Source organism: Rattus norvegicus, chromosome 17 (genome assembly GCF_021556685.1).
Source record: "Rattus norvegicus strain SHRSP/BbbUtx chromosome 17, alternate assembly SHRSP_T2T, whole genome shotgun sequence".
NCBI classification, from domain to species: Eukaryota; Metazoa; Chordata; class Mammalia; order Rodentia; family Muridae; genus Rattus; species Rattus norvegicus.
In genome coordinates this window covers 29,821,815-29,846,937 of record NC_141550.1, presented here as the reverse complement: position 1 = coordinate 29,846,937, position 25,123 = coordinate 29,821,815, and the positions used below count along the sequence as shown (strand labels likewise).

The window sequence follows — 25,123 nt, the reverse complement described above, 5'->3', positions numbered from 1 at the left end:
CCACCCCCCAGCTCCTTCCAGACCTATTCTGCCCCTGCCTTTTGATCCATTCAATTTTTTGCCTACTTTAGGTGAAATTATAGGCAAATTGCTTAGCTTTGCGGGTGGGGAGGGTCAGTACCATTGAGAAGAGTATGGGAGTGAGGAAAGGAAGGGGGGGACTGAAAAGCCTCTTTCTTGTCCTAAAATACCAGGTACCAGGTCATGACCCAACACCCCTGTTCTCTGGCAGAGGAACTTAGCAAGCCTTTCTCTCCAGCACCACGTGGGGTCATTACTGAAGGCCTCTCCTCTTCCCTTTCCTTACCCATCTAGGCCAGGTTGCGTACCAACATACCACTCTCTGGGGTAGTTCATAGACAACAGAAACTTGTTTCTTACGTTCTGGAGTTCTGGGAGGTTTTAAGATCAAAGCGGAACCACTGTCTTTTGAGGGCTTTCTGATTCGTGAACAATCCCTTTCATTTCTTCCTTGCCCCATGAGGAGAGAGGCTGTTTATGAAGACACTGATCCTATGAGTATTCTTTCCTCATGACCACCTCACCTTCTAAACACTCCGCCTCCAACTCCCACCTCCTTGGGTTGAGGTAGTAAATATTTTAAAATGAGTTTACTATTTATTTTTTAAAGATTTATTTATGTGTATGAGTGTGTGCCTTTGGGTTTGTAAGTGCACTATGTGTGTGTGTGTGTGTGTGTGTGTGTGTGTGTGTGCATGCTGCCTGCAGAAACTGGAAGAGGGCACTCGATCCCCAGGAACTGGAGTCAAACTGTCTTTGACCAGGAGCCTCTGCAAGAGCAGCAAGTTCTCTTAGCCACTGAGCCATTATTCTGGTAGCTAGGCAGGAATTTTGAAAAAAAATAAGGGAAATATAAAAATAATAGTACCACCCTTCTCCAGTTTTTGTATAGTACTCTTCCATCTATTTCAAGTAAGATTTCCTTAACCTGTACCAAATACCTCTTGAGATTCTACTCAACATGACTCAAGCCCATTGCTTTCCAGAGGGGTTAATTAAGGTTGTGGAAACTCTTACTCCCTATTCCTCCACAGGTATGTGTGCATATATATGTTAATACATATATACAGTATATAAATCTATGTATTATATACAATATAAAAGTATGTATACATATATACGCATACTTAATACAACTGGCTTCCAAAATTGCCCTGTTTGCTCTATGGCTAGAGGACAACTGTGGTGCCAACCAGTCACCATTTCATGCATCCCAGTGTTAAAAGTTGAATCGTGTCCCTCTCAAAAGAGATATTGCAGTCTTAACTCTAGCACCCCCTATGGTGGCCACATTTGGGAATATGATCTCCAAGGGGATGAATATAACTTATATCCAGGTGAGCATCTCATGAGAAGACCCATACAGGAGAAAGGTGACCATGGGACAAAAGAGGCAGGATAGAAAGTGATGCCAAGGAGTGCCAAGGGTTTCTGTGGCCATCTGGAAAATGTCAGGAGGTAGGAAAGGGCAGAGAAAGCTTCCCCCATAGGGACCTAGAGGGAGCATGGCCTACTGATCCCCTTCAGCCATGAGATAAATTTGTTATTTTAATCCATCTATTTGCATCTACCTAAGGTACTATTACAACAGTGCTAGGAAATTAGTGAGGCAAGTGTTAAAAAGACATACAGCCCCACTCAGCTGGTTAGTGGTTTTGTTTTTAACTGTTTGTTTATTTTACAAGATCTCTTAAGGTCAGGTTTCTGGGAAGAAAAATGCCATAATGTGTGGAACCACAATGACTCTGTACCTAAGGAAACCCTCAGTGCCTTAAAGAATGTTTAAATTAAACATACAAACTACATACATACTCAGGCATTTTATATACAGAAGGGATCCTGGTGTCTACTAGACATTCCTCAGATGTTCAGGCTATAGTCTAGAATTCACAAATCAGCCCTCTGTCACTGTGACAATATATCTGGCAGACACAACTAAAAGAAAGAGGTTTAGAGGGTCATGTGAGTATCATGACTGTGGGGACAAGCTTATATGAGAGTTGAATCAATGTAGTGACTCCTGCATTGGCTCGGGTGTGATAAGGGTGGTTTGGCGTACCACAGAAACTGTGTGCATAGAAATAAGTGAGTGAGTACCTCTCAAACCACAGCAGAGAATGAGAGGAAAAAACCAGGGTTCTACTGTCCCCTTCAAGGGCACACTTCAATAACTCACATATCTCCCTTAGAACTATTTGTTAAAGACACAGCACCAGCCAATATCATCCCCATAGGGACCAAGTCTTTATTTACTGACATTTAGGGGATACCATTGTAGTATATAAGAAAAGAATTTTTATAAACAATTCCCTTGAGGCAAAAGACCATCACCATCACTAACAACAAAACAGGTGCAAGTCAGTTCCTGAGCTCAATGAATTCAACTGAGTATAAAGCTCAATTCTGGCAAGCAAAGAGCTAGAAATCAGGAGGCTCCTGGGTAGGAAAATGGAAAGGGAGAGGAAGACCAATGATTTTTTTTTCAGTTAACATCTAGGATATCTGACTTTCTGATTCTGCTCCCTGCTTTTCCTGAGAAGACAGGGAAGCCCTTCTATGTCAGGAACCAGTTAGAGCATGCGAGCCCAAATTCTGAGGGAGAAAGGAAAAATCACCCCACTTCTAAACAGATAAATTCTGCTCCTCTGAGCACATTCTGGTATCCTTTCTTCACTGAGAAGAGTCTAACTCTTTGCTCTCTCTCTCTCTCTCTCTCTCTCTCTCTCTCTCTCTCTCTCTCTCTCTCTCCCTCCCTCCCTCCCTCACTCCCTCCTTCCCTCATTCCCTCCCCTTTTCCCCTTTCTCTCTCTCTCTCCCTTTCTCTATCTCCACACCCTCCTCCTTTGTCAGGACAAGGGAGGGCTGCTCCTGGTCACTGAGATAAGTAAATGACCACTAAGGGCAATAGTTAGAGGCAGTCTCATCAGAGTTCCCAGTTCTATTATTGAGCCAATTTTGGAATAGGTTTGAGACCCTTGGGATGGACCTAGTCATTGTCATATGTCATTTAGTTAAATTACCAAACAATGGCCCTTTTGAGAAAATTCTTGTTTCTTTAGGGTCTCCCTTCATTTACATGCTATAGGAAGAACCATCAGTTGTCCATTCTGAAATCATGGGCAGCTGAGATAATTTAGAACTATTGTGTCTACTCTGGACCTCCATGAGGCCATTCCAGCATTAAGTGGATGACCGATGTCCTGCCTTCTAATACATCCAAATGGGTTGTAGAGCTACGTGTGTTTTGTTCTTACATTGTTATCCATTAAAGAAGAGTTAGGAAAGCTGTATGATCATATAATACAAGTAATCTATGTCACAAATAAACACTGTGTAGTTCAACTAGGTGGCTTTTCCTTCCATTTGCTCCATTTTTTCCCTTCTTCCCTCCTTCTCTGCTTTGTTCGCCTTCTTGTCACTTCCTGCAGTGAGAGCGCCTCATTATAGGAAAGGTATTATTCTATTCTGGTACTAAATTCATGTCTTGTAGCAGAAAAGGAATTTTATTATGGGCCACTGTCTCAATGTGACTCAGTCAATGGATGTGGCATGAATGTAGAATGCAACGATGAAGTCTGGATTAAAAGTGATTAAAAGCAAGATTAAAGGTGGCTTGGTAAGGGTGAGTTTGGGAATGGAGAGTCCTGCCTTGGCTGGGTGTCATCTACCAAAAGTCTTTTCTTGGGTCTGGATTTCAGCATGTCAATCCCACAGCCTGGAGAGTGGGCTACTAGTCTGTAGTGTGCACGAGTTCTACTTCTGGCTCCTTGCCTGCCTCTCCGTGGTGTTTGGAGTATCTTCCCAAATCCTGAAGTGACTTTGTAGATCCCCCTTCCTTGCAGAGAGTAATATTCTAAAAGGCAGCTTCCCAGTGAGCCTGGGGCATAACTTTCTTACTTGCCTGAATCCAGAATGACAGGCAACCTCTGCCCCGCATAAGCCATACAAAGCAGGTATTATTATTCACAGACAGGCAGAAAGAGACAGAAGCCATGCTTTGGGAACTGGTTCCTCATGCCATAAGCTTCTCAGGATCACTGAGGTATTGACTGTGTGTATCCTTTTGGCTCCATGGCTGAGGGACTCTGGAAAGCAGCCCATCCTGGTTTTTACATCTTGGGGTCATTTGAGTCATGAAGTTAAGACAGTGAACAACATCATGTTTCCAACTAGAAGATTGGCAAAGAATGTGGGCTGTCCAGCTAGCTCTCCTTTATCTCAAGATACATTTTCAGCACTCCGTCATTTCCTTGAGAACAAGAGAGAAGAAGGGAGGATCTGTTCTGGTCTAAGATCATTTGGAGAAATAACCAGCAACATTTACCTTTTGTGGAGTTGCTTTCTGACTGGAGAGGGGCACCATTCCATTTCTGATGGCAGGGTATAAACCCCTGGAATCACCTCATCCCCTCAAGGTGGTTCCACCATTCTGGCATTTTAACTGCTACTCACCACCCAGAGAATTCCAGCAGTAGGAGACACAGGTCCAAATCCCAAGTCTCAATTAGTGGGTCTCCAAATGCAGAATAGTTCTTAGGCAAAATAGCAAGAACATGGTGTTCTAAATTAGGAGCAAGATGTTAGTAGTAGTAGTAGTAGTAGTAGTAGAAGAAGAAGAAGAAGAAGAAGAAGAAGAAGAAGAAGAAGAAGAAGGAGAAGAAGAAGAAGGAGAAGAAGAAGAAGAAGAAGAAGAAGAAGAAGAAGAAATAACAACAACAGCAACAACAATAATAGTATTATAACTTACTATTTGTTTGCAAACTATACATAAGGAACCAACAACATTTACATGCTAGTGGTCCTAGCATATTTAATGCAGGCATTTATAGTCAACATATCTCTTAGACTAAGATATATGTAATTTTGCTGGAGTAAAGGGATGGCAGAGCTTAGAATTACTAAATTGCTAAGCTATAGCCGGAGGGTATACCTAACACACAGGAAGCCCGGAGTTCTATCCTCAGTACCATGTACACACAGACATTTCAGAATCATGTTACGCAGGGTTGGACATCAACACTGAATTCTGTTAATACTTATTCTACCACCAGGTGAGAAGCCTGAATTCTCTGGCATAGAAAAGATCTTAGCAAGACATCAGTTGCCAAAAGAGATTAATCTGTCCCCAAAGCCAAGCCATGTGCCCTCATGGAAAAGAAAAATAATCAACAATATCAGTGGCAACTGGAAGAAATGTCGCCTGTGGCAGAAAAGCATCTATGAGCCGCCCATGGGCACCATCATTGTCAGGTAGGGTTTTGAATTTTTGTCCTATGATCATGTTTACAGAACAGAGAATGGTCACAGCCAGAAAATTCTCATCACCCCCCCCCAAAAAGTTTTAATATGGTCTATGTGAGACATGGAGGGCATGGAGCAGTCTTTCCCTTACACAAGAGCACACTGCACTGCCTCTGCTTTCACACATCCTGAGTTACTGAAGAAGCTCCCAGTGCAAGGAAACTACTGGAAATAGAACAGTGTATTAACCTACCTACTGCCTTCTGCTCCAGGGAGCAGAGATCTGCAGGGCCAGAGTAGGTTTGTTGGAGAGGGAGCCATCCACTAAATGCTACCATTAGCACGGCAGAGGACTAGACCCTTGGCTTTATCCACACTGTGCCAGATTTTTACACAGGGAAAGGAAGAACCATTGCAAGCATGGAGCAAGATAGATTTAAGTGCTCTCAGGCCTGTGTGGAAACAGGTGGAAGCTGGAGCCCTGCTGGGAGCTTTGGTAGTTAACACAAGGGAGGAACAGTTGGCCGCAGGCTAGGTGAGAAAGGAGATGGCATGTGCTAAGCCTTAAGCCTTGGTTACTCAGCAAACTACCTTATTTGGTACATTTCTCTGCTCATACCAACCAGATGTGGAGTTTCTAGTTGCTGCCTTTCTATCACTGACCATACTATTCAAGATGATACCTGTGCTTTGCACATCATAAACATTCAAAGACTATTAGCGGGTTGACAGATTAAAAAGCAGGATCCTCTCTGATCTTAAGAGGATATCATACAGGGAGAGGTCTAGCTCATGTATTTGCCTATTCTAGAAGCTTCCTTTGGGATCATCATCCTAGTTAACAAATGTCCTTGTCTACCTGTCCTCTCCTGTCTCCAGCTAGATTTAAAAATCTATAGCTAGTGAGATTGTGTCTCCTAGTAGTATCAGAAGCTATATCCATAAAGTCTCACCAATATGACTGCCTAAATGTGAGCTGAACAAGAATGACACCAAGGCTATGCCAAAGTGGACAGAGAAAAGCACACAAAGCTTCACCCCTATACAAAGAACTATAGGCAAGTGAAGAAAGCTGGGGTTGGGAGAAGTGGCTTTCCCCAGGGAAGACCATGCCAATTGGTTGTCCAAAGTCAAATTGCCAGTCCTGAAAGCAGACATACAAGTAACATTATACAGATGGACTAGGTTACATTTATACACACACACACACACACACACACACACACACACACACACACACACACACACACATATATGCAATATCAATTAGTGAAAACAGAGGCCATAAATTTAAAGGAGAGTGTAGAGGGGTATGTAGGAGGGTTTGGAGGGAGTAAAAACAAGAGAGAAATGATGTAATTAATTAAATTATCATATCAAAAATATCCATAGCAAAAGAAAGCAAAGTTATGTTGTAAGAAAAAAGTAGTCATTAGAACCATGGCATTTTTCAGGACAGTGACGTGACATTGAGACTTTCAAGAGTAAAAGTTATTTTAAGATATTCAAATTAAGATGATATAACCATGTTTAGAGGCCATCTTTTAAATCAAATGTCAGCATCATAAAAGGCTGCTTTAGGCTGTGATGCTTTCACATGGTGTGACATGTTTACTTAACAACGTACTGTGGCCTATGAAAACATAGCTTGAAAATCAGCATCCAAGAGTCAACACCCAACTCCATATATTTCCTTCTACCGGCATGCATCTGCTCTCTGTAAAAGTGCAGACTGTTTGCACCATTTGTGGGTTTTGTTTGTTTGTTTAGGGCTGGGGTCTCTGAGAAACAAAAGCTCATACAGAAATAAGAACATAAAAGATCAGCTGGTGACAGAGGGTTCATCAAAGTGGCGATAAGCGGGAGCATTGGGTGGAAGGAAAAAAAGACCAGTTCTGCTGCAAAATAACTCTCAAAGGATCTAAGAAAAGTCTAACAAGGGCGTGGGCTACTTCACAGGATTCAATTGTGAATCCTTTTTTTTGCCATGACTCTTGGATGCCAACGTGCTCAATTGCCCTATCTTCCAGTAACTGGACCATCTAAACACTCAACAAGTCTATCATTCTCTTGTGGCTTAACCTTGAGAGCATCCATGCTTTAAGGAAGCAAAGGTGCCACGCCCTCTCCCCGAAGAATATTGTCAAGAAGAACAGCATTCTTGTGCAGGTGTTGATTGCAGTACTGTGAGTTCCTGGCCTTGTCCATCTGTAAAATAAGATCAGTACCATCGCATCTTGTGGCCTTATGCTGGTACGATTGGATTTTAACAGGTATAAAGTACAGTGAGAATGTGTACTTTAATATGTGTAAATATTAGACCAAGACAACCATAAAAATCTTGAACTTAACACTGGCAAATTTCCGTTTACTATTTGACATCTGTATCTTCACTTACACAGAGAGGGCAAAGCCCTTAACAAGGACTTAATCCATTTTCTATGGCTTTTGCAGAGTACTTGAGATTGGGTAACTTAAGGAGAAAATAGCTCCATTTAGGCTCATAGTTCCAAACGATAGAAAGTCAAAGATTGCCAATGAAATGTAGGGTCTAGAAGATAGAAAATCCTTCCCTCTGATAAGGGCATAGCATTGCTTTAAAACATGGCATTAGTTGAGAGGGCAAGTAAAGACATGTGGAAGAGAGGGAGAAAGAAAATGGGGTATGCTTTCTTTGTAATACTCTGTGTGTGTGTGTGTGTGTGTGTGTGAGTGTGTGTGTGTGTGAGTGTGTGTGTGTGAGTGTGTGTGTGAGTGTGTGTGTGTGAGTGTGTGTGTGTGTGAGTGTGTGTAGACCAGAGACCAATGGCAGATGTCTTCCTCAATTGCTCTCCAGCATATTTTTGAGATAGAATCTCTCACAAACCTGTATTCACTAAGTTAGCCAGACTGGCTGGCCAGTGAGCACAGGGACCAGCCTGTCTCCATCTCCCCAGCACTGTGATTGATTATGGATGTTTGCCACAGGCAGCTTTTATGTGGGTGCTGAGGATTGAATTTGGGGTCTCTCCACTCTTGCACACCAAATACTTTATTGATGGAGACATCTTCCCAACCTGTAATAAACTAATTTTGACCTATTAGGATGAGAGTTGGCATATTCTTGTCAGATGGGCATTAATCCCTCTTATGAATAACCTTGTCCATGCAGCATGGAGAATCAATGTTCTAACTTATGATTTTTTTTATAGGGGGACACAGTCAAATCATAACACATAGTGATAGTAGTCATAGGAGAAGACCCTACATCACATTGGCTTCGAAAAAAAAAATTCTTCCATTTTGCTATGTAAATAAAACAACGGTTCCCAAAGCCCTACCGTGCTGAAAAACAGATTTTCCAAGCATCTAGCATCACAGATGGTGGTGTATTATCCCTGTTGGAGAACATGGCGGGATGCCAGATTCTATATTTTATAATATTGTAAATCCTTTCTGAAAACTGCCTGTAAATTATAATTACTCGTAAACTGCATTTATTGGCTCAATATGTCATACTCATGGGCTCTGGGACCCATTTCCCTTTTTCTTTTTAAAGTGTAACAAAGAGGTCTTGAACAGACGATAGTTGAATGATCCACACTGGGACTTTAGAATTTTAGATTCTAAAATGTTTCTATTAAAACGACACAGTAGTAACCAGAGACAGGGGCCTGGTAGTAGTAAGTAGGGTTGATTTTGCTCCCCCTTCACTGTAGACAGTTGGAATTAAACTTTGCACGGCACCAGCTCCAGAGAAGCAATGGGCACACCATCTATCTGAAGTAAAACCTTCTGGTTTCTTTGGAAAGTTAGTTATGTCAAATGATGTTTTGCTGGGGCCCACAAGTGAAAGGATGTTTTGCTAAAGCAGACATGGGAAAGGATTCATGATGTTTAGAAGGAGTATAAATATGACCCTGCAGACAGGAGCTCAAGCATTGGTTTGTTTTGCTCCACCTTGCTATTCTTCATTGACAGTGCACACATGTATTGGTTCACCTTACATTACATTGCTGAGCTTTGCTTGTAGTGACATTATAGAGAGAAAATCACCAAAGAACTTCTCTGGAGGTTCCTGTGGTTTCTTGCCCCTTCCAAGGACTCAGGGCAGTTGGTGAGCCTCGAAGTTTCTTCTGGATTGAACTGTGCTTGTTTTGTGTGTGGTGTCTGCTGAGCGGTCTGGTCCATAGCTGCTGATTCATGAATGGTGATTGCTGAATGGACTGGACTGCCATTGATGATTTGTGCTGGTGTTTTTGCTAGAGGACTGGTGTGATGGTTTGTATACGCTCGGCCTAGGGAGTAGCACTATTAGAAGGTGTGGCTCTATTGGAGTAAGTGTGGCCTTGTTGGAGTAGGTGTGTCACTGTGGGTGTGGGCTTAAGACCTTTATCCTTTCTGCCTGGAAGTGAGTACTCTGCTAGCAGCCTTCTGATAAAGATATAGAACTCCTAGCTCTGCCTGCACCATGCCTGCCTGGATGCTGCCATGCTCCTCCCTTGATGACACTGAACTGAACCTCTGAACCTGTAAGCCAGCCCCAATTAAATGTTGTCCTTATAAGAGTTGCCTTGGTCATGGTGTCTGTTCACAGCAGTAAAGCCCTAACTAAGACAAATGGATGGTTGATATCCTGACAACAAAGATTGGACTTGCCCCCAAAGAACTATTTCTAAGCAGGTCTACTTTGGCCTTGTCCTAAAACTTTTCTTTTCCACTACCTCTGGTAGGTGGTGGGCTAGAGGAGAGGTTGAGTGCTTATTAAAGTAGGTTAAGAAAAATTTATGCCTACATCATCTCTACCATAGATATCCACAACATTTACCGTGCTGTACTGTAAGAACATGCTTGTTTGCTACCCCAACCCAAGCTCCTACTTGGTTCCTGAGTAGGCATTTGAGACAATGTTTATGTTGCTTACGACAGATGGATTCAAGACAAAAAGATCTAAGTGACAAATTTCAGTCAGGTTATATGATCATTAAATATACAGATCAGCTTGGCACAGTATATGGTACCAATTGTTTGTTTCAACTTGTGTCCAAGTGTTGTTATGGAAGTATTACTCAGATGGGATTTACATTCAAATCAGTAGTCACTGAGTAGAGGTGATTGTTTTCCACAGTGTGGTAGGCCTGTCATTCAGTCAGTTAAAAACATTAATAGAAAAGACTAAGATCCCATAAAGGGGTGGAATTCTAGCCTCAGGCTAACCCTTGATTTCCAGACTGTAAGGTGAACTCTCATTGGATTTACCAGCTTGCTTACTAACACTACAAATGTGCAATTTCTTAGCCCTAATAATCTCCCAACTATATATGCATTCTGTTCTCATTTATGGTCATTTTCTGCTAAACCCTAAAGATACGTTCTGAAAAAATGCACTGGGTCACAAGCAATCAATCTCATTATTGTGCAAACGCTGCTGTTACACAGCATAGAATGTATGTCAACCTCTGGATGTGGCCTCTTTTTTTTTTTTTTTTTTTTTTTTTGGTTCTTTTTTTTTCGGAGCTGGGGACCGAACCCAGGGCCTTGCGCTTCCTAGGTAAGCGCTCTACCACTGAGCTAAATCCCCAGCCCCTGGATGTGGCCTCTTAATGCAATCAAAAAGTAGTGACAAATGAATCCAAGTCAGCATTCAAGTGCCTCCTACATACTCATGTTTATCACAGAATGGTTCATAGTGGCCAGATGCCATCAGCGGATGGAAAAGTGCATTGAATGTATAAAGTGGACTTCTGCTCAATCACAAAGATTGAAATTATGTTGTTTGAGGGAAAGTGGCTAGAACTGGAGATCATCATGTTAAGTAAAACAAGCCAGGTGCAGAAACATGAATTCCATAGTATTCTATTGCTGTGATAAAATATTCCAGTCATAAACAACTTGGGGGAGGGAAGGGTTTATTTGGCATCTACTTTCGGGATGTTATCAATCATTGAGGAAGGGGCACGGCAGGACTTCAAGGCAGGAAACTGGAGACAAAATTATAGAGAAATGCTTGTTGTCCTGCTTTCCTCTCAGGCTCATGTTTTGCTACCATTCCTATACAGAACAGGACTAGCTGCCTAAGGAGTGATGCTTCTCACTGTAGTCTGCACCTTCCTACATCCATGAATAAGACAACAGCCCATAGCCCTGCCAATCTGATCTAGGAGATTGAGGTTCTCTCTTTCCAGGTGACTCTAGCTTGGGTCAAATTGACAATCAAACTAGCCAGCATACATGTTTTCTTTTATATGGGAAATTGCCCAGGAGGAGACACACAAGTGAAAGGGGGACTGTAATGGATCTAAAAGAATCTTGGATGGGGATAAAAATAGGAAATAAAAGAGGTGAATATTGCCAGGTGTGGTGCCACACGTCTTTAGTTGCACTATTTGGGAGACAGAATCAGGTGAGTCTCTGTTAGTTTAGGGTCAGCTTGGCCTACATAGCGAGTTCCAGGGCAGTCAAGGTTACATAGTAAAAGCCTATCACAAAAGAAAGACCAAAAAAAAAAAAAAAAAGTGAACATGATGAAGGTGATCATACGCTCATATGAAAATACCACAAAGTAGTTTGTTGGTATGTAAGCACCTGTCCTAGTTAGGGTTTTTATTACTATGAAGAGACAGCATGACCAAGGCAGCTCATATATAGGCAAACATTTAATTGGGGCTGGCTTACAAATTCAGAGGTTTAGGCCATCATCATCATAGCAGGAATCATGGCAGCTTCTGGGCAGACATGGTGCTGGAGGAGCCAAGAGTTCTACATCTTGATCCAAAGGCAGCTAGGAGCAGACTGGCTCTTCTATCTTGGGTGGAGCTTTAAGCATAAGACATCAAGGCCCACCCCCACAGTGACACTTTCCTTCAACAAGGCCACACCTATTCTAATGAGGACACACCTTCTAACAGTGTCAGTTCCTGTGCCCCAAGATTTAAACACATGAGTGCCTGAGGGCCAAACCTATTCAAACCACCACAGCACCCTACCCAGAAAGATGCAGGAAACAAAGTATTATGAAACTGCTACTGGTGTTACATCACAGCTGATCTACAGTAATGTTTTTTAACAAGTAGAAGTACATTGTAGCATAACGATAAAAGAATAGTATTTTAAATACATCAGCTAAGAACATAGCATTGTGAGGTATCATAATTTTATGTGCTATGTATTATTGGCTGCATAGTAGAGTTTTTTTTTTTGACACCTACTTCAAAACATACTCGTGGTTCATTGTGTTATAACTTTACAATGGCTACAGTCTCACTAGGAAACTTTCAGTTCCCTTGTGATCTTACCATCATTGTACCTGTGTTCATCATGGACTGTTATTAGGTGGTGACTATGTGTATCTATGTACAGGTACTATGTACAGACATAGATGGAAGTCATGCTCTATTTCTATAAGAAATCCTATCATATTCCATGAACTCAGCATTTGTGTAATTACATCTGTGCTTAAGTGGAGTTGTTTTATAGTCTAAGAAGAATGGTCTCGACCATGGAAATTAACAGATTAAGCAGAAGTACCTGAGGAGTGGGAACTGAGCATTGCTTAAATGAGGAAATCAAGACTGTCACCATGTTGTCCCTCTCTTACTGAAAACGGTCGCTGGATAGGATGGTGGGAAGGGGGAAAAGCTCTCATAGAGTCTTACAGGTGCTTGAGGTCTGGGTCGGGTGTTTCTAGGTTCTTGGCCTCTTCTTCAAGAAATTGGAAAAAAAGAGGCTCACATGAATTTTATTTTTAAAAGCTATTCTATGGGTTCAAATAACCTGCAAAAGAGCAACAGGTAGTCAAAGGCCTCAATTAATTTTGGGGACTTTCCTTTTCAGGGCTCAAGAGAAGGAGGAGTTCGGTTACTAAGGGCTGTACCGAAGATGCTCCTCTATTATGGTTGATATATTAGGTCATATAATCATTCTCTACTGTGTATGTCTCATTCTATAGTGCATCTGACTTTAATTATATACATCCTGATTATGCATAGGCATTGGATAATAAATAGAGTCTCTCTATAAATTCACTTGAGGATATAGTTTTGCCTTGCTATATATGAAACTAAAACTAATTCAGAATAGGCCAGCCTATCCATCCTATGTAACTAAATACATTGGGAATACATTTGAAAAGAAACTAGGTTAGATTGATGTTAAGGGAGGAGAAACCTATTCCATTGTTTAGAGAGAAGTGTATATATAGCCGAATGCAGGTAGGGGTCCCAGGTTGCTGGATGCATTGTTCAGTGTGTGTGTGTGTGTGTGTGTGTGTGTGTGTGTGTGTGTGTGTGTGTGTGACACGTTTGTGGCAAAGAAGCGGGTCTTCCAAGTGTATTATTAGGAGAACTGGGTTGAGCTAGAGAAATGGCTAAAAGGATAAGAGCTAAAAATGCTCTTGCTGAGGCTCTTCCTCAGTTCCCGGTACATACATGTTATAATCATATATAATTTCAGTTCCAGGGAATCCAATACCCTCTTCTGACATCCCAATCATGAATGGAAAAAAAACACTCATACATATAAAATAAAACAAGTATATCTTTGAAAAGAAGGGGGAGAAGGAGAAAAGGGAGGAGGAGAAAGAAGAGGAAGAGGAATAGGAGGTGAAGGAGAAGGAGGAGGAGGAGGAGGAAGAAGAGGAGGAGGAGGAGGAGGTGGAGGAGGAGGAGGAAGAGTTGCCCATGACCCAGTTCAGGCAGAGTCCCAGATTATTAAACTATCCCTTTTGCTTGCCTACACACACAGTCACAACGTGCCTGCTGGAACCTCAAAAGACTACTTGAGTTGTCACTTCAGGAGTGGGGCCCAGATCCTGCCATTTTTAGAATGTTCTCTTGGTGAAGAGAATTTGTAGCCAGAAATGATAGCCGTTGAACCCCTTCTAAGTCAGGAGGCAAGACCCCGAAGCCATCTTGTGATGTGTAGGTTTGCCATTTTCAACATTCCAGGGACAATCGCACAGTATTAGGCGGATGCCAGCTGCCAGACTGCAGAGAAAGCAGGTCCTGAAAAAATGCTTTTCTGCTCTCAAAGTCACTGATGCGAGTAAACGGATCCCGCAAGAGGGAGAAATAAACCAGGAAGGAAACTTAGACATTGAGCCCCAAACCTAAGAAAATAAACTTGGAGCCAGAACTGGGGAAAGAAAATCTATAAGCATCAAACCTCAAAGAAATGCAACTGAAATCATGGAGTAGAAGCCACAGAACAATCTATGTCAGAAGACAGGAGAATGTCTTACATTTTTGTGAACAGTGTCACAATACACACAGGATTAGACTATAGAATCTAGACACATAGTGATAGCTGGTTTCCTTTCTTTTGGATAAATGCCCACAAGTCAGATTGCTGGAGCATATAATTCCCTGCGAATTATCCAGGGGCATTTTTATGTTTTAATTTTCTATTTTTATTTCTTTTACCCCTTCCTTTATTAATAAAGTTAAGATCTCCAGTAAAACGTGGCAGAAGTATGCATCCTTGATATTTTTTCTAATTCTGAGGTGGAAAATCAATATAATATTCACTATAAGTCTCTGTAAATTCTCTTTAGTAGTTCCAGTAAATTCTCTACTGTTGCTGTCTGTGTAATTGTTATCATGACTCAGTGTTGAATTTTGTCCAATGCTTTCCCTCTATTGAATTAGTCATATCTCCCAATTCTCTTGTTACCGAGTTTGTAAAGATATTTTAATTACAGTAAAATCTATAAAGCTTTAAACTTGTTGTTGAAGTAAGCCTTGTGTACAGATAAGTGGCCCTGAGTACATTCACACCAATATTCTGTCATCAACACTGACCATCCCTTGAGTAACTCCCAACAGAAGCTCTATATTCATAAAATAACAATACTCCACTTCTACATCCTTATGGCACTTGGCAACCATTATTTTTTCAATCTACGAATTTTCCCATTCAACATGCTTCAGGTAAGTAAAATTATACTTGTCCTTTTAGGTTTGGCTATTTCACTTGGCATGTGAATTTATCTTGTAATGTATGTCAGAATTTCCTCCCATTTTAATGTTAATAATATCCCATTCTATGAAAAGGTAATACTTTAGCCACCATTCATCTTGTGGTCGATGCACATGGTACATCTCCAAGGTTGGGGATTACAGGCACAGGTCCTACCCAGTTTATATGTGGGTGTTGAACTCTTGCCCACTGAAAAATCTCTCCAACATGTTGTAGCCATTTTCTTTTTTCCCCATTTTTTGGGGGGAATATTTTCTTTATCTACATTTCAAATGTTATTCCCCCTCATGGTTACACCTCCAAAAACCCCCTATACCATCCACCACCTCCAGCCTCCATGAGGGTGCTCACCCACCCACAACCTCCCACCTCCCCACCCTGGCATTCTCCTATACTGGGGCATCAAGCCATCACAGGACCAACCAAGGACTTCTCCCCTCATTGATGCCCAACAAGGCCATCCTCTACTACATATGCTGCTGGAGCCCTCCTGTGATATTTTGTTCCCCCTTCTAAGAAATACTGAAGCATCCACACATTGGTCTTTCTTCTTCTTGAGCTTCATGTGGTCGGTAAATTGTATCTTGGGTATTCTAAACTTATCAGTGAGTGCATACCATGTGTGTTCTTTTGTGACTGGGTTACCTCGCTCAGGATGATATTTTCCAGTTCCATCCATTTGCCTAAAAATTTCATGTAGTCATTGTTTTTACTAGCTAAGTAACACTCCTTTGTGTAAATGTACCACATTTTCTGTATTCATTCCTCTGTTGAAGGACATTTGGGTTCTTTCCAGCTTTTGGCTATTATAAATAAGGCTGCTATGAACATAGTGGAACACGTGTCCTTGTTATATGTTGGAAGATCTTTTGGGTATATGCCCAGGAGTGCTATAGCTGGGTCCTCAGGTAGTACTATGTCCAATTTTCTGAGGAACCTCCAGACTGATTTCCAGAGTGGTTGTATGAGCTTGCAAACCCACCAACAATGGAAGGGTGTATTTCTTTCTCCACATCCTCACCAGAATCTGCTGTTACCAGAGTTTTTGATCTTAGCCATTCTGACTGGTGTGAGGTGGAATCTCAGGGTTGTTTTGATTTGCATTTCCCTGACGACTAAGGATGTTAAATAATTCTTTAGGTGCTTGTGGTCACTCGATATTCCTCAGTCGAGAATTCTTTGTTAGCTCTGTACCCCATTTTTAATAGGGTTATGTGATTCTCTGGAGTCTATCTTCTTGAGTTATTTATATATTTTGGATATTAGCCCTCTATTAGGTGTAGAATTGGTAAAGACGTTTTCCCAATCTGTTGGCTGCCATTTTGTCCTATTGACAGTATCTTTTGCCTTAGAGAAGTTTGCAATTTTATGAGGTCCCATTTGTTGATTCTCGATCATAGAGCATAAGCCATTTTTTTTTCTGTTCAAGAAATTGTACCCTGTGCCCATGTGTTCAAGGCTCTTCCCTACTTTCGCTTCTATTAATTTCAGTGTATCTGGTTTGATGTGGAGGTCCTTGATCCACTTGGACTTGAGCTTTGTACAAAGCAATAAGAATGGATTGATTTGCATTCTTCTACATGCTGGCCTCCAGTTGAACCTGCACCATTTGTTGAAAATGCTATCTTTTTTCCATTGGATGGTTTTAGCTCCTTTGTAAAAGATCAAGTGACCATAGGTGTGTAAGTTCATTTCTGGGTCTTCAATTCTATTCCATTTATCTATCTGCCTGTCTCTGTACCAATACCATACAGTTTTTATCACTATTGCTCTGTAATACAGCTTGAGGTTAGGGAGGGTGATTCCCCCAGAAGTTAGCTTCCACTATCCTCGGTTTCTTTTCTATTCCAAATGAAGTTGCAAATTGCTCTAACTCTATGAAGAATTGAATTTGAATTTTAATGGGGATTGCATTGAATCTGTAGATTGCTTTCAGCAAGATAGCCATTTTTACTATATTAATCCTGCCAATCCATGAGTATGGGAGGTCTTCCAACTTCTGAGATCTTGGATTTCTTTCTTCAAAGACATGAAGTTCTTGTCATACAGATCTTTCATGTGCTTGGTTAGAGTCGCTCCAAGTTATTTTATGTTATTTGTGACTATTGTGAAGGTTGTCATTTCCCTAATTTCTTTCTCAGCCTGTTTATCCTTTGAGTAGAGGAAGGCTATTGATTTGATTGAGTTAATTTTATATCCAGCCACTTTGCTAAAGTTGTTTATCAGGTTTAGAATTTCTCTAGTGGAATTTTTGGTGTCACTTAAGGATACTATCATATCATCTGCAAATAGTGATATTTTGACTTCTTCATTTCCAATTTATATCCCTTTGACCTCCTTTTGTTGTCTGATTGCTCTGGCTAGGACTTCAAGTACTATATTGAATAGGTAGGGAGAGAGTGGGCAGCCTTGTCTAGTCCCTGATCTTAATGGGATTGCTTTAAGTTTCTCTCCATTTAGTTTGATGTTGGCTACTGGCTTGCTGTATATTGCTTTTACTGTGTTTAGGTATGGGCCTTGAGTTCCTGATCTTTCCAAGACTTTTAACATGAAGGGGTGTTGAATTTTGTCAAATGCTTTCTTAGCATCCAAAGATGATCCTGTAGGTTTTTTCTTTGAGTTTGTTTATATAGTGGGTTACATTGATGGATTTCTGTATATTGAACCATCCCTGCATCCCTGGGATGAAATCTATTTGATCATGATGGATGATCATTTTGATGTGTTCTTGGATTTTGATTTGCAAGAATTTTATTGAGAATCGTGGCATAGATATTCATAAGGGAAATTGGACTGAAGTTCTCTCTCTCTCTCTCTCTCTCTCTCTCTTTGGTCTTTGTGTGGTTTAGGTACAATTGTAATTGTGGCTTCATAAGGGAATTGGGTAGTCTTCCTTCTGTTTCTATTTTGTGGAATAGTTTGGATAGTATTGGTATGAGGTCTTCTCTGAAGGTCTGATAGAATTCTGCACTAAACCCATTTGGTCCTGGGCTTTTTTGGTTGGGAGACTTTTAATGACTGTTTCTATTTCTTTAGTAGTTATGGGACTGTTTAGATGGTTTACCTGATCCTGATTTAACTTTGATACCTGGTATCTATCTAGAAAATTGTCCATTTTGTCCAGATTTTCCACTTTTGTTGAATATAGGCTTTTGTAGTAGGATCTCATGATTTTTTTAATTTCCCCAGTTTCTGTCGTTATGTCTCCCTTTTCATTTCTGATTTTGTTAATTTGAATACACTGTGACCTCTGGTTAGCCTGGGTAAGGGTTTATTTATCTTTTTGATTTTCTCAAAGAATCAGCTCCTGGTTTTGTTGATTCTTTGTATAGTTCTTTTTGTTTGTACTTTGTTGATTTCAGCCCTGTGTTTTATTATTTCCTGCAGTGTGCTCCTCTTTGGGGGGTATTTGTTTCTTTTTGTTCTAGTCCTTTTAGGTGTGCTGTCAAGTTGCTAGTGTATTCTCTCTCCAGTTTCCTTTTGGAAGCACTTAGAGCTATGAGTTTTCCTCTTACACTGCTTTCGTTGTGCCCCATAAGTTTTGGTATGTTATGCCTTCATTTTCATTAAATTCTAAAGAATCAGTAATTTCTTTCTTTATTTCTTTCTTGACTAAGTTATAATTGAGTAGAGCATTGTTCAGCTTTCATGTGTTTGTGGAATTTCTGTTGTTTATGTTGTTATTGAAGACCAGCTTTCGTCCATGGTGATATGATTGGATGCATGGGATTATTTCAGTCTTCTTGTATCACTTGAGGCCTGTTTTATGACCAATTATATGGTCAATTTTTGAGAAGATACCATGAGGTGCTGAGAAGGTATATTCTTTTGTTTTAGAATGAAATGTTCTGTAGATATCTGTTAAATCCATTTGGCTCATAACTTCTATTAGTTTCACTGTGTCTCTGTTTATTTTCTCTTTCCATGATCTGTTCATTGCTGACAGTGGGTGTTGAAATCTCCCACTATTATTGTGTGAGGAATAATGTGTGCTTTGTGCTTTAGTAAAGTTTCTTTTATGAATATGGGTGCTCTTGAATTTGAAGCATAAATGTTCAGAATTGAGAATTCATCTTGGTAGATTTTTCCTTTGATGAGTATAAAGTGTCCTTCCTTATCTTTTTTGATAAATTTTGGTTGAAAGTTGATTTTATTTGACCATAGAATTGCTAGTACAACTTGTTTCTTGGGATCATTTGCTTGGAAAAATGTTTTCCAGCCTTTTAATCTAAGGTAGTGTCTGTTTTTGTCACTGAGATGTGTTTCCTGTATGCAGCAAAATGCTGGGTCTTGTTTACATATCCAGTCTGTTAGTCTATGTCTTTTCATTGGGGGATTGAGTCCATTGATATTAAGAGATATTAAGGAATAGTGATTGTTGCTTCATGTTCTTTTTGTTGTTAGAGGTGGAATTATCTTTGTGTGGCTACATTTTTTTGGGTTTATTGAAAGATTACTTTCTTGCTTTTTCTAGCGTGTAGTTTCCCTCCTTGTATTGACATTTTCCACCTATTATCCGTCATAGCTCTTTTTAATATGTATGTATGTATGTATGTATGTATGTATGTATATAACACCATATTTTTGTGTATGTATGTATGTATGTATGTATGTATGTATATATATATGGAGTAATATATATATATATATATATATGGAGTAATATGAAGAGGAAGTTCCAGGCTCCTCTTGTACCATAAATATCCAATGTACAGTCAGCCATAGACTGAGCATAAGAGTCATGGAAACCAAGCATTTGTAACAAGTCAAATCAATCAAAAAGTCACATTAAAAATAGCTATGAAGGATAATAGCTGGAAATACAAGGAGGGAAACTACATGCTAGAAAAAGCAAGAAAGCAATTTTCTTTCAATAACCCCCCCAAAAATATAGCCACACAAACATAATTCCACCTCTAACAACAAAAGAACGTGAAGCAACAATCACTATTCCTTATACACACACAAATATGGTTTGCCTAACATTTTCACACCTTTACATTGTTGTACTTTGCTCTTTATTATTAATTTTTATTCTTCTATTTTCTATATTCATTGACTCACAAGGCAGCCAGTGCTGGCCTGCAAACTTGGGATCCTCCTGCCTATGCTTCCTGAGTTCTGGGATTACAGATTTATGCCACTGTGACTGACTTCTTTGATTTCTTCCTCTGTCATCTACAGTTGGCCAGTGAGTCCTGCCAGTTAATTTGTTTTTTTCAGATTTTTCCCATTTGAAATTTTCTACTTGGTTTTATTTTAATGAGCTGAAATTCCATATGTAGTCAAGTGTGGTTTTCCTGGCCTTCTGGAACAGATAGAAGATCAGTTTTGTCTGTATGACAATTCCAACTCCCCAGTAATCTCAGGACTGACATACCTCGTTCCTATCATTCAGAATAATCAAACTTTCACATGCCAAATGATGTTGGACCAAATCGTGGATACTATGAGTATAATATTGCACAGTTTTGTTGGGTCTTGTTACATTCATTTAAAAGATTGCTTTAGCAAGTCTTGATTCAGACAATTAGCTCATTCTTGATTCCCTTTGAATGGTAGTGACAATCCCACAATGATTTTCCAAGCCTTTGCTACATTTGATTATATTTGTCCTGTTCACAAACTTGAGACTTGACAGTTCAAGCCCAGAATTAAAGAGAGTTCTTTCTTTAAAGAAAAAAAGCAGATTTCTCTCTGGCAATGAGCAAAGATACACCTTATTGGTAGTGGTGTTCTTGTACCAGTCAGGACAGAATACATGGAAGTCCTATGTACATCTTAGCTTGATGCCTGGCTTGGTGGCTGTTGTGGTTTGAATAGGTTTGACCTTCATAGGTTCATGTGTTTGAATGCTTGGCCAAGGGGGAGTGGCACTATTAGAAGGTATGACTTAATAGGTGTAGTTATGGCCTGTTTGGAAGAAGTGTGTCTCTATCGGGGCAGGCTGTGAGGTCTCATGTTCAAGCTCCACCCAGTGTGGAATCCAGTCTCCTCTTGACTGCCTGCAGATCAAGATGTAGAGCTCCTTCTCCAGCACCATGTCTGTCTGGATGCTGCCATGTTTCCTGCCATGATGATAATGGCAGAAGCCAGTACTGTAAACCAGTACCAATTAAGTGTTTTCTTTTATAAGAGTTGCCATGGCAATAGTGTCTCTTCATAGCAAGGAAACCCTAAGACAGTAGTCAAAGCCGTTAAATCAAATTAAATCCAGATCGTGCAGCATGGGAGGAGGAAGACAGATACCTGTGATCTGTCATGACACGAAGGTGCATGGGGAAAGACACCCACAGACTTGCCCTCTGCTGTCATGTAGCCCAGGCAAGCCAGAGGCACAAAAAGCCCCACCTACAACCAAGCAGCACAACATAAGAGGAAGAAGACAGATAGAGACCTGCAAACTGCCACGCCACCCACAGACCTGCCCTCCATAACATGGCATAGGCAGGCCATAGATACTTACTTGTCATCATGCTTCTTGACATGATGGTAATAGACTAAAAGAAACCTGAAACTATAAGCTGCCACAATTAAATGTTGTTTTATAAGAATTGTTTACTTATGATGGCTTTTCACAACAGTAAAATCCTAACTAAGATTGTTTGTTTGTTTATTTTTAAATTTGGGGGGAAAGTTGCAAGGGCAAAGGGAATATATGAGGGGACAGGAATGAGTGGGACTGGGGTGCATGATGTGAAACTCATGAAGATTAAATAAAAAGTAGATTCTTTTTTCCCTGTGTATGGATGTTTAGCCTACATGAATATCTGTGAATTACCTGTGTAACTGCTTGGATACCCTGGCCTTGACAATTACAGATGGGTGTGAGTTACCACATAGCTGTTGGGAATTAAACCTGGGTCCTTGGGAAGAACAGCCAGTGCTTTTTGTCACAGAACCATCTTACCAACCCTTCCTGATCTACTCCCAACTTAAAGACTCTCACATAGTGTCTTTCCATATTTCTACAGAGATATGGAGAAGTTAGAAGTTAGGCAGCTCACAGGTCCCTCGTAGAACACCACACTAAAGAATGAGGACTGAAAAGCCAACAAGGAACACTGTTCTCCTATGAGATGACCCACTGTCTCCTTCTTGCCTCTTGAGTAAATTGGGTAGGTGCATGTTGGGAGAGGGTGGCAATGAGTATTCTTATTTCTTTTCCTCCCCTTTTCTCTCTTGCCAGGTGGACCAAAAAGAACTTGCAACCCTCAGAGGACCTCAAGTCAGTGATCCAAAGACTGTCAGCACTTGGCCCAATTATCTCAGTCACTCCTTGTGGCCGGGAAAGTGCTGTCGTGGTGTTCAGAGATGCGGCCTCAGCTTGTAAGGCTGTGAGTGCTTTTCAGACCATGTCTGCAGACTCAATGTTCCACTGCTCATGGCAGCATCGATTCATGTCAAAAAATGTAAGACTTCCTATTGTCAAAAAACCCTAATTTTTCTTGAAACTATATAATTTCCCCTCCCTTTCCTCTCCCTAACCCCTCCCTTGTATTGCTTCTCATTGCTCTCAAATTCATATATATAAAATTTCCACCCCCCTTCTGCAAGTATCCATGAACTTTCGATATGTGAATTGTATAAGTGTGTGTGTGTGTGTGTAAATGTTGTCTATATGTTATTCATATGTGTATGATATCAGGATTGACCATTCCATATTGGATAACCAGCTGGGAAGGGGAGACCATTCATCCCACTCTCAACAATTCCCAGTTGTCTTTAATTCTGTCTAAGGTTGAGGCTTGTAAGCATTTTCCCTTCCATTTTAGCATGCCTATTGGTGTTCAGGACTTGTTTAGGAAGCCATGTTGGTGAAATGTCATAAATGTAGCCTCTTTGACACTTTAAGGAGACACTCTCACAGCTAACTTCTGTTTCCTCTGCCTTTTACAATCTTTCCGCCCCTCTCGTCTTCAATTGTCCATAAGTTTTAGATATAGGAATTGTTTTGTGGATGTATCACTTCAGCAATAGGGACTTATTGCTAAATAGGGCATTGGTACCACATGGCCTCTCGCTCTCTGCATTTTGAGCAATTGTGATTTTCTATGATGGTGTCTGTGTGTTGTAAAAAGAACTTTCTTTGATGATGTGTGAGAACTACAATTACCTGTGACTATAAGGGTAAATATTTAGGATGTACTTAGGAGTTACACTGCTTAGTAAGGTGACAATTGTTGGTTCACCTCTAAGATCCAGGACTTCACTAGCCCTGGGTAGATACCAGTTTCTAGTACCAGTCATGTTTTTTGCTCTTGTTGAATGAGTCCTCAGTCTAATTAGAGAGCTGTTGATTACTACCAAGGTATGTGTACAACTGTTGCACTCCTGGTATTATTGTTGCAAGGCTAGTCATTGTTATGGTTCATAGGTACCACAATTAGGTAGAAATCATGTTTGCTCCGCTCCCTTGGAAGTTCCATTGCACCTTCTAGTACCATAAAAGTTGGTCTTCAGAGAAGCAACTTTCAGGTCAGATGCAGCTTGGGTGTTCTGGGCCCTGTATTTGAAGTACATGGTGTCTTTAGCAGTAGGGACTCACTCTTCCACTTCTGGGGATAATCAAGGGCAACCACCTATACAAAATGTTAATGGTATATTATTATGATTCCTTATGACTTTTCAGACATCCTTTCTATTATTTTACCCTCCTCTCTTCTTTGTCACATGTCCTCCACCTTTCCCTAATTCAAGCCTTCCACTTTCCATTTCTCCATTCAAAACACATGTACCCCATATGCTCCTATTGTGCACCCAGTGTTCCCCCTTTTACTTTCCTGGTTTCTACGGTTATTCCAGACTATATACTTATATCTGAAAACTTGAGCTAGGAACCACAGATTAGAGAGAACATGTGATGTTTGTCTCTAGGTCTGGGTTTTGCCTGCAAAGTTCATGATTTCATTTTTCTCTGTGGCTGAATAGTATCCCATAGTATGCATGTGCCATATTTTAATTATCCACTGCTAACTGAAGGACGTTTAAATTGTTTTGTGGTTTAAATGGGAATGCCCCCAAAGGGCTCATCTATTTGAATGTTTGGTCCATATTTGGTGGAACTATTTTGGAAGGATTAAGAGGTGAGGCCTTGTTGGAAGATTTGAAAAGCCCACGACAGGTTCAATACCACCCATCTCTTTCTAACATACAGACCAGGATATACGCTCTTAGCTACTGCTACAGTGTAATGCCTGTCTATCTGCTGTCATGCTGCTATCTGCTGCATGTCCCTATCATAGTGGTCATGGACTTACAAACACTAAGCAAGCTCCCAATTAAATGCTTTCTTTTATATACTGCCTCAGTCATGGTGTCTCTTTGGACAGGTTGTTTCCATTTCCCAGTCATTGTGAATAGGGCAGCCAGGAACATGGCTGAGCATCTGTGGAATAGAATATGGAGACCATTGGGTATTTGCTGAGGACTGGTAAAGCTGAGTCATATGGTAGATTTATTCTTAGTCTTTTGAGGGTTCTCCACACTTTCCAGACTGTTTGAAATAGTTTTATGAGGTCCCATCTGCCAATTATTGGCCTCAAATCATGGGTAAATGGGGTCTTATTCAGAAAGTCCTTCCCTACACCTATGTCATCAATAGCACTGCCTGTGTTCTCTTCCAGCAGTCTCAGTGCTTGAGGACCCACACTTATGTCTTTGGTCCATTTGGTGTTAGTTTCCATGCAAGGCGATAGGTATAGGTCTAATTTCATTCTTCTCCAAGTGGTTATCTGGGTTTTCCAGTTCCATTTGTTGATGGCGCTGTCTTTTCTCCAGTATATATTTTGGCATGTTTGTTAAATATTAGCAGGTTATAGTTACATGTACTCTAGTTTGATTTTGTTCTATCAGTCAACATGTACTTTTTGTACTGGAGCCATATTGCTTTTACTACTTTGGCTCT

General features: G+C 40.6%; 1 protein-coding gene across 12 annotated transcripts in view; it reads left to right on the top strand.

Moving 5' to 3' along the window:
• Tex56p (testis expressed 56) overlaps positions 1 to 25,123 on the top strand; it is a 44,782-nt gene that overhangs the window by 1,171 nt on the left and 18,488 nt on the right. For all 12 annotated transcript variants that reach the window (XM_087590039.1, XM_087590038.1, XM_087590040.1 and 9 more), the window contains 2 exon segments: positions 5,073 to 5,271; positions 22,406 to 22,628. In XM_087590039.1, the coding sequence (XP_087446165.1) occupies positions 5,073 to 5,271; positions 22,406 to 22,628 (422 nt within the window).